Source organism: Octodon degus, unplaced genomic scaffold (assembly GCF_000260255.1).
Source record: "Octodon degus isolate 3935 unplaced genomic scaffold, OctDeg1.0 scaffold00197, whole genome shotgun sequence".
NCBI lineage: Eukaryota > Metazoa > Chordata > Mammalia > Rodentia > Octodontidae > Octodon > Octodon degus.
In genome coordinates, this window is record NW_004524773.1 from 3,471,836 (window position 1) to 3,483,339 (window position 11,504).

The window sequence follows — 11,504 nt, forward strand, 5'->3', positions numbered from 1 at the left end:
CCTTCCCCTAGGTTCCCCATCACAATTCCGCCCTTACTACTCCTACTTCCGCCCTGTGCAATTTGCCCCATACTTCCGCCCTTATAGTACCCTCCTCCGTTACCTTTGCCAGCCTTAAACAACACAAACAAAGCCAGGTTCTCCACCCAACTCTAGAAAAAACTCTCCTATCACGCCTCACCCCAACAGAAGAAAGGGCGGGCGCGGAAACACTAGCGTCTCCACCCTCACACACGCCCTCCTTAAGTAGGCGGAGAAACTCTTTTCGCCCTGAGAGAGGCGGAGCTGCACGCGTTAGCCCCGCTTTCGCGAGAACTTGGAACTCTCGCGAGACTCGACGCCCGACTTGTGCGCCCGGGAAACCCCGTCGTTCCCTTTCCCCTGGCTGGCAGCGCGGAGGCCGCACGGTAAGCATGAGCTCCGTTTCGGGTTGAGGTGAGGGCATCAGGGTCGGACCTCTCAGCTCGGAAACGTGTGTTTGGGGGTCGTAGGACGCCCGGCGTGCTGCCGCCCCGCCCCCTGGAGCAGCGGCCACGTGCGAGCGGCAGGCCTGGACATGCCCGATCGGCGTGGTCCGGGAGCCCAGAGGATCTGGTAGGCGATGGAAGGTGAATGGGGTTCCCAGAGTCGTGGGGATAAGGGGACAGTTTCGAGCGGCCTCCCGACGGGGGTTGGACTGGTGGGTCCAGCCTCCAGAGACTTGGGGTGCCAGTGAGCTATGCCAGACCTGGAGCTGGGGTTGAAACGCGCCACGGGGAGTTAGCGCGGGCGCTGCAGATTAGGACGCCGCAGGAGCGCGATTGGTCCTAGGCCAGGGTTCTTGTCAGTCGTCTTTGCTAGGTCTGGTGTTAACGTGCATGGTTTTCTCTTGCAGATGCCTGGAGTTACTGTAAAAGACGTAAACCAGCAGGAGTTCGTCAGAGCTCTGGCAGCCTTCCTCAAAAAGTGAGTGGAGAGGTTGAGGCTCTACAGAGGCTGAAGGGAAGGAGATTGTGGAGATTGCTGAACTATGCTTTTCTCAATGTCTTTCTTCTAGGTCCGGGAAGCTGAAAGTCCCCGAATGGGTGGACACAGTCAAGCTGGCCAAGCATAAAGAGCTTGCTCCCTACGATGAGAACTGGTTCTACACACGAGCTGGTGAGGAACTTGGGCCATTGGTTGGGAGTAGGGAATTACCTGGGCCCAAAGGTGGAACCCTTTCTTGCCTTCCTGTCAGGGCTGTGATAGGAGATCTCAATTACTGTCTTCACCGCTGAGGTGCCATATTTTAGTTGTGGTTTTGACTGAGTTTAAAGAAAGGTCTAGAGAGAGCTGAGTGTAATTTGTTTAGAGATGCTCGCCTTAGACAAGCATTTATTATGTCCACGCGGTCAGCCTAAGTTCACATTCATTTCTGCCATCTTCAGGCATGTTGTTTAAATCTGTCTTTGTTCAGTCCTGCAGTGCAGGTAACCATTATATTAATATAGGATTGTTATTAGGGAAATGCTTAGATGGGTGTCTATTGCATAATTTGAGAAGTCAGTTGTTTTGTTTTGCTTTTCTTTGTTTCAGGTCATAATGCTAATTCTTTAGATCTAGAAAGGTATTTCTAACCATATTGGGAATCTAGGCAGATCATTTCCTGTTCTAAATCTTGATGAGATTCCCAAGTGCCAAAAAAACTGGTAAATTTTGTGGTTGCCTAGTAGCCTTTTAGCAGTCTCCTGTGTTAGTTTTCTAATTGTAATTTAAATGCATTTGCTGACTGCGCAGTGCTAGTTCTTGGTTGCACTAACATTTAAGGCTTCATAAGCAGTCACCCTTATATAGACCTAACTTGGACAGAGGAGTCATTGCTGGGGTGGTAGCCTGTCGAGACCCTCACTAAAGTGCTTTAATTTCCAGTCTTTAGTCTTCCTTTTATGAAACGGGAACTCAAGAGTGGCCAAGTCTTATCAGTAGATAGGAAGTAAGAAAGCAGATTAAGTGAATTATAACAGTGATCCCCGAGATGACTTGGCCTTGGGCCTTGTACAAGTTGGCATGCGCTTGGGCAGCAGCTGTCATTGAGGCCGGCTTTGTTTGACTCTTTGGACTGGGCACAATATGGACTCACCACAGCATCTGTCCTCTAGAGACTAACTAGAAGTTGAATGCTGAGGTAGGCAGGGCAAGCTGCATGGTCACCCATCACTGTGTTTTTAGAAAATAGGAAGAGAAGCTGACTTCCCTGGCCACCCAAGGCATCAATGAGGTGCAGTCCCCCACCCTCCACACACCTGGGAAGCAAGGTTGCTTGGTCCTGGATGTGTTTTGGCAGTGTTCAAAGAGTTGGCAGGTCATGGCTGCTTTGGATTTAGGGTTAGAAGGTAATAGTCTAGTCGCTTTTAGCCCTTGGGTGATGCGAGTACACATTCTGTGCCACGTGCAAAAAAATGAAGTTATTCGATGTCAAAGTGTTAAGTAACATGTCCAGAATCAATGATGCTGATCAAGACCCTGAGCCTGCTGGTCATGCTATAGTTGGTGTGACCCTTTCTTGTCCGCTATACCCTTCCCAGACCTTTCACAGTGGGTGTGCACTTTCCACTTGCTCCTGCTGTCACCACCTGATGGTTCCTTTTGGACCTCGCTTTCCCAGGCACACTGTGGCCTACGAGCAGTCAGGTTCTAGACCCCAAGGCTCATGCTTTTGTCGGGATGCTGCTGCTCCAGGTTGTTAAGACCACTACAACAGCAGGTACAGGATAGTTGTGACAGATGGAACATTTACTGTCTGAACCTCTATTGAAAGTACTTGCCAGTATCCTTGAATCAAGTGTTCTCTTGTGCCGTTAAGCTTATACTGGTGGTGGCTAACCTATGGCATGCATGCACCATGAACAGTTTGTATCATTGACCACTCTAGAAGGTTCACCATCATTGGCCTATATTCAGGTTATATATGAGGAGTGACCTCTGACGGGAAACCAGGGTACATAGAGGTGAAGTGATTGGGCTTCAAGTGGCTGTCGAGGTGTGGGCAGTTTTTGTCATGTGGCTATATTTGAGGATGCTGGGCTGCCTGTTTAGTCTCCTGAGGGTTTGAGGCTAAGGTACCCTCCAGGGGTACTTGCAGACAAGTGTTGATCAAGATAAGTCCCAAGTAGGCCAGGCAAATAATTTCAGCGGATTAAAGCGCCTGCTTAGGTAGATGCAGGGGCCTGAGGTTCAGTCCCCTGGCCTGCCATGCCAGCCCTGCCCCCAGGGCATGTCCCTGTAATCCCAGCACCTGGGAGGCTGTAATCAGGATCACTGTGAGCCTGATCTACACAGTGAGACCCTGTACAGGGTGTCCTAAACAAAAAAAAAAAAGTTCCAAGGTTACCTGTGAGGTAGAGCTAGATAGGACCCACTTGGGGAGAATGGAGACCTCTGGAGAAGGGCTTAGCCATACTCCAGGGAGAATTTTTGTGACCGAGTGAAGTGTTACCCTGTTTGGGCCACTTGTTCCTCAGAAGGAGCTGCTTTGGAGTAGGAAGAATCACACAGTAGTGTCCACTTTCAGGCTGAATTAGGGCTTCTGGTTGCTTGTAAGGTGGAGGTTGGTCCACCTGACCTCTGCAGGGCTAGCAACCCACTCGTGCTGTGTTCTTAGAAGAAATAGGCCGAATAACAGGGTGAATTAAGGTCAGAAAGATGTTCCTTAGAAAGTCAGAATGGGGCCATTAGTGTCCTCTTGGCCAACTCTTTTTATTTTTATTTTTGGCGGAACCGGGGATTGAACTCAGATCCTTGCATTTGCCAGTCAAGCGCTTATCCTACTGAGCCATCTCCCCGGCCCCTTTGGCCAACTCTTGAAGTGCCAAGTTGGTGTAACTCAAGACAACTTGGTGTCCTTGTGAGTTCAAGCACAGTGACTTGCATACAAGTTTTCAAGTTTTTTTGAAAAGGAATGGGCTGTCACTCCCAAGGACACAGGAAAGGAACAAGTGCCTGTGGGGAAGCTGAGAAGCTGTGGTGGGACTTGTTTCATCAGCCCTCTTAAATTACAGCTAGAGTGGCCTGAATTTGTGAACTTAGAGCAAATCTTCAGGGGGTAGAAAAGAGGTCAGTTAGAGCGAAGCCACAATTTTAGGGGTTTTAAATTTTTTTTTTAAATCTTTTTGTTTCGTACAGGGTCTTCCCTGCACAGCTCAGACTCATAGTGCACCGCCATGCCCAGGATTTGGGGCAAACACAGCATATGATACTGGGGATAGAGCCTAGGTTCTTGCGCTTGCTAAGCAGTTACATAGACTGCCAAGCTATCTCTCTAGCCCAACAATTACAGTTTTTATAGCTTCCAGTTCATAAAATGTCCTTCTTAGGGCCAGCCAAATAGCTCAGCGGATTAAAGCACCTGCAAGCAGGAACGGGGGCCAAGGGTTCCATTCCTGGGCCTGCCATGCTGGGTCCCCCGCCTCCGGGGTACACTGAGACAGCAGTTGAGACTGAGTGTGGTGGCACACGCCTGTAATCCCAGCTGTTGGGAGGCTGTAAACAAGGCAGATCACTACAGGTCGGATCTAGTAGTGAGACCTTGAACACCCTGTAGACCCTTCCCTAAAATACAAAAAATTAAAATGCCCTTCTTGTGAGTCAGAGTAACTACTTGGATGAACTGTGGTGGCAGGGCAGGACTTGGTGATCTGACAAATTGGTTTTCTGTTCTAGATGGTTTTTATACAGCACTAAAGAAATGTAATCCCCCACTGAAGATCCTGTAGATTTTGGCTCTTGCTTCACTAGTCACCATGCTGAGAGTTTAAGTGAACAGTTCCCTTTAGTGCTACTGCACACACCACCTGTGGGCTAGATAATCACAGCTGACAAGAACAGTATTAGAACTTGAGTCCTCATTTGTTGTCTGCCTGGCAACTCTGGACACTGTCCTAGTGAGCCAAGGCTCCTTGTGTTTGGGTGAGCAGTCCCAGCTGGGCTTCTATGGATCAGGCCTTTGAGCAGCTGTCTCTTTGTCCTGGTGTACCCAGAGCCTGAGGACAGGCCAGTGAAGGTACAGGGTAGACCAGCCAACCTTCCATGGCTGTTGGGCATTTAGACTGGTCTCCAGGGGTATTTTCCAGCAGTAGTCCTATTGGCAGAAAGACTAGAATCTATAACACAAGACACTGTTTAAGCCCCTGCCTTTGAGTCCAGAGCTACTGAAGAAATGGATGTCTGATTGCCCCAGCTAACCTGAACCAGAAGAGAGGTATCATTTGGCCAAATGAGGGTCATGCTGAACCCCAGGGATAAAGCAAGAAACCATGCCCTTGTGTTCTGCAACCAGACAACTGTGCAACAGCTAAGTCTGGGTCTTTCCTGTGTCTTAGGCTGCAAATGGCCAGGCTTTGGTGATACAACAGGCAGTCCCTCCAGGGCTGAGAAGCATGGGCTGTTGAGTCTTCCCTTGCCAGAGTGAAGGCTTACTCCTACACCTGGGTCAGGTTAGGTAGCCAGGCTTCCATGCAGTGGCACATCTGAGACTGCTGGTATCTGAGCTGGCTTTCACTTGAGCTTGCTGTCAGACAAGGAGGCCCTCTGCTGGGGGAGACTGGGTAGGACTTACCCAAGCCAGTCAGATGAGAACCAGCCCCCAGGTCCATGGAGGGGGTGATGCACAGTGCAGATTGGAACATTCACTACGTGGTGTTTTCCTGAGCACGACCCTGCTGGCATGGCCAGGGAACTGCACTTAGGAGTAGATCCTTTTTCTGAGACAGGGTCTCCCTATGTAGTCCAGGCTGGCCTCGAACTCCTAAGCGCCAAGATAACAGGCATGCTACAGCACCATGCCCATCTTTTATTTTCCTTGACTGTTTGCTAGGCTCTATCTCAAGAGTGCTGGACCATTTAGTCATCAACAAGCTAGGGTGAAGGATAAGAAGGGTACTGGGTACTGGTATTTTCTGTTCTTTTCCCTGTGCAATGTTGAGAATTAGCCGTATGTGTGGCCTTGAACTCCCAGAGAAAGGTCCTCTGACTCTCGCCCCACCTCCAGCTTCCACAGCTCGGCACCTATACCTCCGGGGTGGTGCTGGGGTTGGCTCCATGACCAAGATCTATGGTGGCCGTCAAAGGAATGGCGTCATGCCCAGCCACTTCAGCCGAGGTTCCAAGAGTGTGGCACGCCGAGTCCTCCAAGCCCTAGAGGGGCTAAAAATGGTGGAAAAGGACCAAGACGGGTGAGTAGTGGGGAGGCTGAGAGCCAGGTCCTGCCCACAGATCAGCTAGAGTGGAGTTGTCAGGCGCCACTCCCATGGATGGAGATGGTTGCCAAGTGCTCTGCCCCTGCCCCTCAGGCCTCAGAGGCAGGCAGGGGATTCAGCAGAAACGCAAACAGTGAGAGCCTCACCCCGACCTCTCTGGCTGACTTCCTCAGACTCTGGGAAGGTAATTTAGCGACTGTCCGCTTTCATTAGCCTGCTCGTTAACTTTTCCCAATTGATTTTTTCGGGGCTTTTGATCTAATGCTTGCACAAACGACACCCCGTCAGTTCCCAGGAGGGCTCCTGCTCCTTCTCCCAGCTCATTAGAATGTAGCAGACTGGAGCCCTAGTGTGACTTGGCTGCGGCTAGCATCATATGGTCCTACAGCCAGGAGCCTTCTTAGAATGACTGTTCTCACTGGCAACTGCATCACTTCCCTTCTGCAGGGGCCGCAAGCTGACACCTCAGGGACAGAGAGATCTGGACAGAATCGCCGGACAGGTGAGGCATTCATGCAGGCCTGAGTCAGGTCCTTTGATCACTGTAGGCATTTCCAGAGCCCCTTGTCACGTAGATCTTACTTCCTCCCAGAGAAGGCTTCCTATAGGCAGGGAAGAAAATGCTTCTGACATTTTTGCTGGAGTAACTTGGATGTTTGACTGGTGGCATAGAGGGAACCCAGGCCCAACACGCGGCTGAGTGCATCCCTGCACCCCCGCACTCGGTTCCCTCCTCCCTGTGAGCCTTCGAGTTCTGACTGCAGTACTTCCTTACTCATTCCTGCTGGGCACCAGGAAGGGCAGCATTCTGGTTCAGGTCTGCCCAAATCCTGGCTGGCCTGTACTTAAACAGGGTTGCCTCAGCCCTGCAGTCTCCCTGTATAACTCGATCTACTCCCACCGACCTTGAGGGTTCTGCAGGGCCTCTTGGGGACTTTTGTCAAAGAAAGAAGGGCCTGGCATGGGGCTAATGCATGTAATCTTGGCACCCTGGGAGGCCCGGGCTGGAGGATTGAGGCCAGTATGAACTCCATAATTAGGTGACCTGGAAAAAAGAACTTCTAGAGAGCAGAACCCGGCACAGTTGTCAGTGCTAGAGGTTGCCTCTAATGGGATTGTTCTGTTGCCTGGAGCCTAGTTTTAAGTCTGTATCCTCTGGAGATGCCAGCTGGGGGTAGCATGTAGCTAATTTCATATAGTGCACCGGAGCAAAAACTCAGCTGATCTTGTTTCTCCATCTTTCCCCCAGGTGGCAGCTGCCAACAAGAAGCATTAGAACAAAGGATGCTGGGTTAATAAATAGCCTCATTCATAATCCTGGTCTGGGTCTCTTAATTGGCTGTTCTTTGGGGGTATGAGGATGGTGTACTTCTCTTTTGTAAGAGGGACTCTAGGGGTCTCAGAGTTCGTGGGTCAGGGCCCAGGGGGCCCCAGTGTCAGCCCCTCCACCCCCGTGTCTACCTCCCCAAGTCCCAAAAGAGGTGAAGTACCAAAGTTCATACTGCAGCAGGGCTACCAGGATTTAGCTTGACCTGTGGCCTCCTGCATACTGGTCCTCATACCAGTGACTGGTACTTCCTCTTCAGGAGATCCACGTGGCACCCGGGAAGATGGATTACTGGTGTCACCCAGCCCACCTCTCAGCTGGGAAAACTAAGAAGCTGAGCCTGAAGTGGCCCGGCCAGGATGGGTTCAAGCTACTCAAGTGTGGCCCATTTCTTCCAGTACAAAACCTGAACTTGGGCTAAGGAAGTAGCTCAGTACCAGAAAGGTCCTCCCTATGACGGCTCTTTCCCTCTGATCCTTGGCTGTTCCACTGCAAGATTCCTGCAACAGATGAGTGAAGCTGCCACCCTTCCCAGCTTGGAAGTTGGCGGGGCCAGAAAATATGTACATAAGACACTAGAACCTACTGTGTCAGCAATAACATGTTTTAGAAATGTTCCCAGCAACTCTTGTGAAGTAGGTCCCTACAGCACCCAGGTTTTGGCTGGGAAGAGGCAGAGCCTTTATTTAAACCCCTCAAACTTACCATCCTGGTATATTTGGCTGGAACTACCCAGTTGTTTGTGCTTGACATGGGCCCTTGCCAGTCACATTGTCCTAGGACTCTTTTGCTTTGAGACAGTTACTAGGTGACCCGAGTTCATTGTGCCCTACGCCAGCCATCCTGCCTCAGGGTTGCAGGTGTGCCTCCCCACCCAGCTCTCCATTTCTCTTTTCCTCCACTGAGAATGAGCCTTTCCTAGAGTTGTCAGGAGAGCTCAGGGCTCAGTTGTATACACAAGATGGGCACCAAGGGTCCTAGGTAAGTGACAAACTGCCTGGACCTGGGAGTGGGCCTGCAATCATGCACCTTCAGCCATTGGGGGGCAGTCAAGGGCCTGTAAAGAGTGATTAAGGGTGAAGGAGTTGGATTTGTAGGAGCTTCGAGCTGGCAATCTCATATTTGAGAGTGGGTCTCCCAGGAGGAACCTGAGGCACACATCAGGGGCCAACTGAACACCTGGGTCTCTGGAGGAGAGGGCCCCGAGGGTCAAAAGACAACCCTGTCCTAAGAACTGTATTAATAGTGCAGCCTCAGGAAATTATACTCTTGTTACAAGAAACATGACCATTCAGTTGGCAGAGCTGGGATACAAACCTAAGAACCAAGAAGACAGCCCAGATTTGTGCATTTTTGAGACAAGATGTTACTGAATTTTATACCAGACTTAAGATCCTTCTGCCTCAGCCTCTCAGGGGATTACAATCATATGTCCCCATACCTAGCTTGGATTCCCGCACACACACACACACACACCAATGGGAGATTGAACTCGGGCCCTTGAGCTTGCCAGGCAAGTGCTTATTCTAATGAACTATCTCCCCAGCCCACAGAATCTCAGATTCTTAAGGTCTGTTGCCAGCGGTGACAAGTCTTTTAGAGCTCTCAAAGATACAAAGCCTGCTGGGGGGGTGCCAAGGAGATGGCTCAGTAGAATAAGCACTTCCCTGACAAGCACAAGGGCCTGAGTTCAATTCCCAGTTCTAAAAAAAAAAAAAAAAACTGGGCATATTTGCCATGGGCCCACTACCACCTGCCTATGCTTTTCCATGTGGATGACACACTTTTTATTTATTTTATCTATTTATTTATTTATTGTATTTTAGGGAAGGGTCTCACTACTAGATCGGACTCAATGATCCACCTGTTTTACAGACTCCCAAGAGCTGGGATTACAGGTGCATGTGACCATTCCAGAGGATTGAACCCCCTGGTCCCTGTGCTTGCTTACAGGCGCTTTAATCCACTGAGCTATTTAGCTGGCCCCCAGTTACACTTTTTAAATTACAAAATATCTCAGATATGGGGCCAGGGAGATGGCTCAGTAGAATAAGTGCTTGCCTGGCAAGCACAAGGGCCTGAGTTCAATCCCCAGTTCCACAAAAAAAAAAAAAAATCCCAGGCATATATAACAAAAAATTAGATACCAGTTTAAGAAGTAATTACGGGGCAAGCGCAGTGTCCGGAGTTTGATCCCCAGTACTGGGAAAAAAAAAAAAAAAAAAAAAATTAGATACCAGTTTAAGAAGTAATTACGGGGCAAGCGCAGTGTCCGGAGTTTGATCCCCAGTACTGGGAAAAAAAAAAAAAAAAAAAGGACTGGTGATAGAGCTCAGTGGTATAGTACCTGCTGGCAAGTGCAAGGTCCTGAGTTCAATTCCGGTACAAAGGATAGTAATTATGCCAGACGTGGTAGCAAACTGTAATCCCAGGACTGTGGATGACTGAGACAGGAGGGTTACAGGATTGACATAGCTCATTGCAGAAGCCCTGGGTTTAAGCTCCAGCACCAGGAAAAGAAAAAGAGGACACAGATTAAATTCGGTGGCAAGCTTTTTTTCAGTGACAGGGGGCATGAAGTAAGAGCAACAAGTTAAAGCCAGTCTGAGACATTTAAGAGGACCCTGTCTCAAAAATCAAAAAAAGGGGTTGAGGATATAGCTCAATGGCATAAGCGACCGCATGGCAAGCACAAGGTTTTGAGTTCAATCCCCAATGCCTAGCATACCTAGAATCCCACCATTGAAGGAAACTAAGGCAGGAGGTTCAATCCCCCTCGTGCTGTGTCGGCCCTGCCCCACAGGGTACACGGAGAAGGCGAATGAGACTGGGCGTGGTGGCACAGCCTGTAATCCCAGCGCTTGCAAGTGTGAAAACAGGAGGATCATTACAAATCCAATCTGTGTAGTAAGACTCTGTAGACCCTGTACTAAATACATAAAAAAATTTCTTGAATGGCTGGTGAATACCACAAACATAAGCCATTATCAAAGCCTTGGGGCTGGGGAGATGGCTCAGTGAAATAAGTGCTTCCCTGGCAAGTGCAAGGGCCTGAGTTCAATCTCCGGTTCTGCAAAAAAAAAAAAGCCTAAAAAGTGAGTTAAGTGTTTACAGAATACCGAGAAAAATTCTTACCACATAATGTGTAGACCAGGGCCGGTGAGAGAGCTCAGCAGACTAGAGTGCCTACTTAGGTGCATGGTTCAATCCCCAGAGCACCACATGCAGCACCAGCCCCACGCTCAGGGTGGACTGAGCAGGCCACAGAGCCCGGGCGTAGGGACACACGCCTATAATCCCAGCGCTGGGAAGACTGAAAACAGGAAGATTACTATAAATCCGTGTTGTGAAACCCTGTAACAACCAAATACAATAAATAAATAAATAAAAACAACTTTCCTGTTCCTTTTAATAAAGCAATGGGGGCTAAGGAGATAGCTCAGCAGCTTAAGCTACTGCCTGGCAAGTATAATGTCCTGAGTTCCATCACCGGTACCACAAAAATAAATAAATAAATAAATAAATAAATAAATAAATAAATAAATAGAAACAAAGAAGACAGAAAATAGTGAAAGTAAAGATCTAAAAAAAAAAAAGATCTAATCATAGAAGAAGTTGCAAGAAGAAAGAAGTGACGATGACTTAGATTTTAGTATTGATTTAGATGACACAAATGATAACCAAGGCATTCAAGAAAGGAAAAAAAAAAAAAAGTTGATCAGGGGGAGGCTCACAAGTTTGAGGCTGACCTGGGCAATTTAGGGAAAAATCACCTCAATATCAAAATATTAAAAATAAACAGCTGAGGGCTAGCAAGATAGCTCAGTGGTCTAAAGCACCTTCTTAGGTTTGATACCCAGCACCACATGCCTCACCAGCCCACCCCTAGGGCAGGCTGAGCTGACCACAAAAATAAATAACTAAATAAACTGCTGAGAGGGTAGTGCAAGGGTAGAAGATTTGCA

General features: G+C 48.9%; 1 protein-coding gene across 4 annotated transcripts; it reads left to right on the forward strand.

The window, feature by feature from the left end:
- Nucleotides 1-327: 327 nt before the first annotated feature.
- On the forward strand, nt 328-7,532 carry Rps19 (ribosomal protein S19). Of its 4 annotated transcripts, none has more exons than XM_004644346.2 (6): nt 334-407; nt 875-945; nt 1,037-1,137; nt 6,005-6,188; nt 6,660-6,714; nt 7,462-7,532. In XM_004644346.2, the coding sequence occupies exons 2-6, from the start codon at nt 875-877 to the stop codon at nt 7,486-7,488; spliced, it is 438 nt and encodes a 145-aa protein (XP_004644403.1). In that variant the 5' UTR covers nt 334-407; the 3' UTR covers nt 7,489-7,532. The 4 variants fall into 4 exon arrangements, with proteins under 4 accessions (XP_023560379.1, XP_004644403.1, XP_023560381.1 ...); XM_023704613.1 differs by lacking the exons at nt 6,660-6,714; nt 7,462-7,532 and adding exons at nt 492-608; nt 6,306-6,420 and having other exon boundaries at nt 354-407; XM_023704611.1 differs by lacking the exons at nt 6,660-6,714; nt 7,462-7,532 and adding an exon at nt 6,306-6,420 and having other exon boundaries at nt 328-407.
- Nucleotides 7,533-11,504: the final 3,972 nt, after the last annotated feature.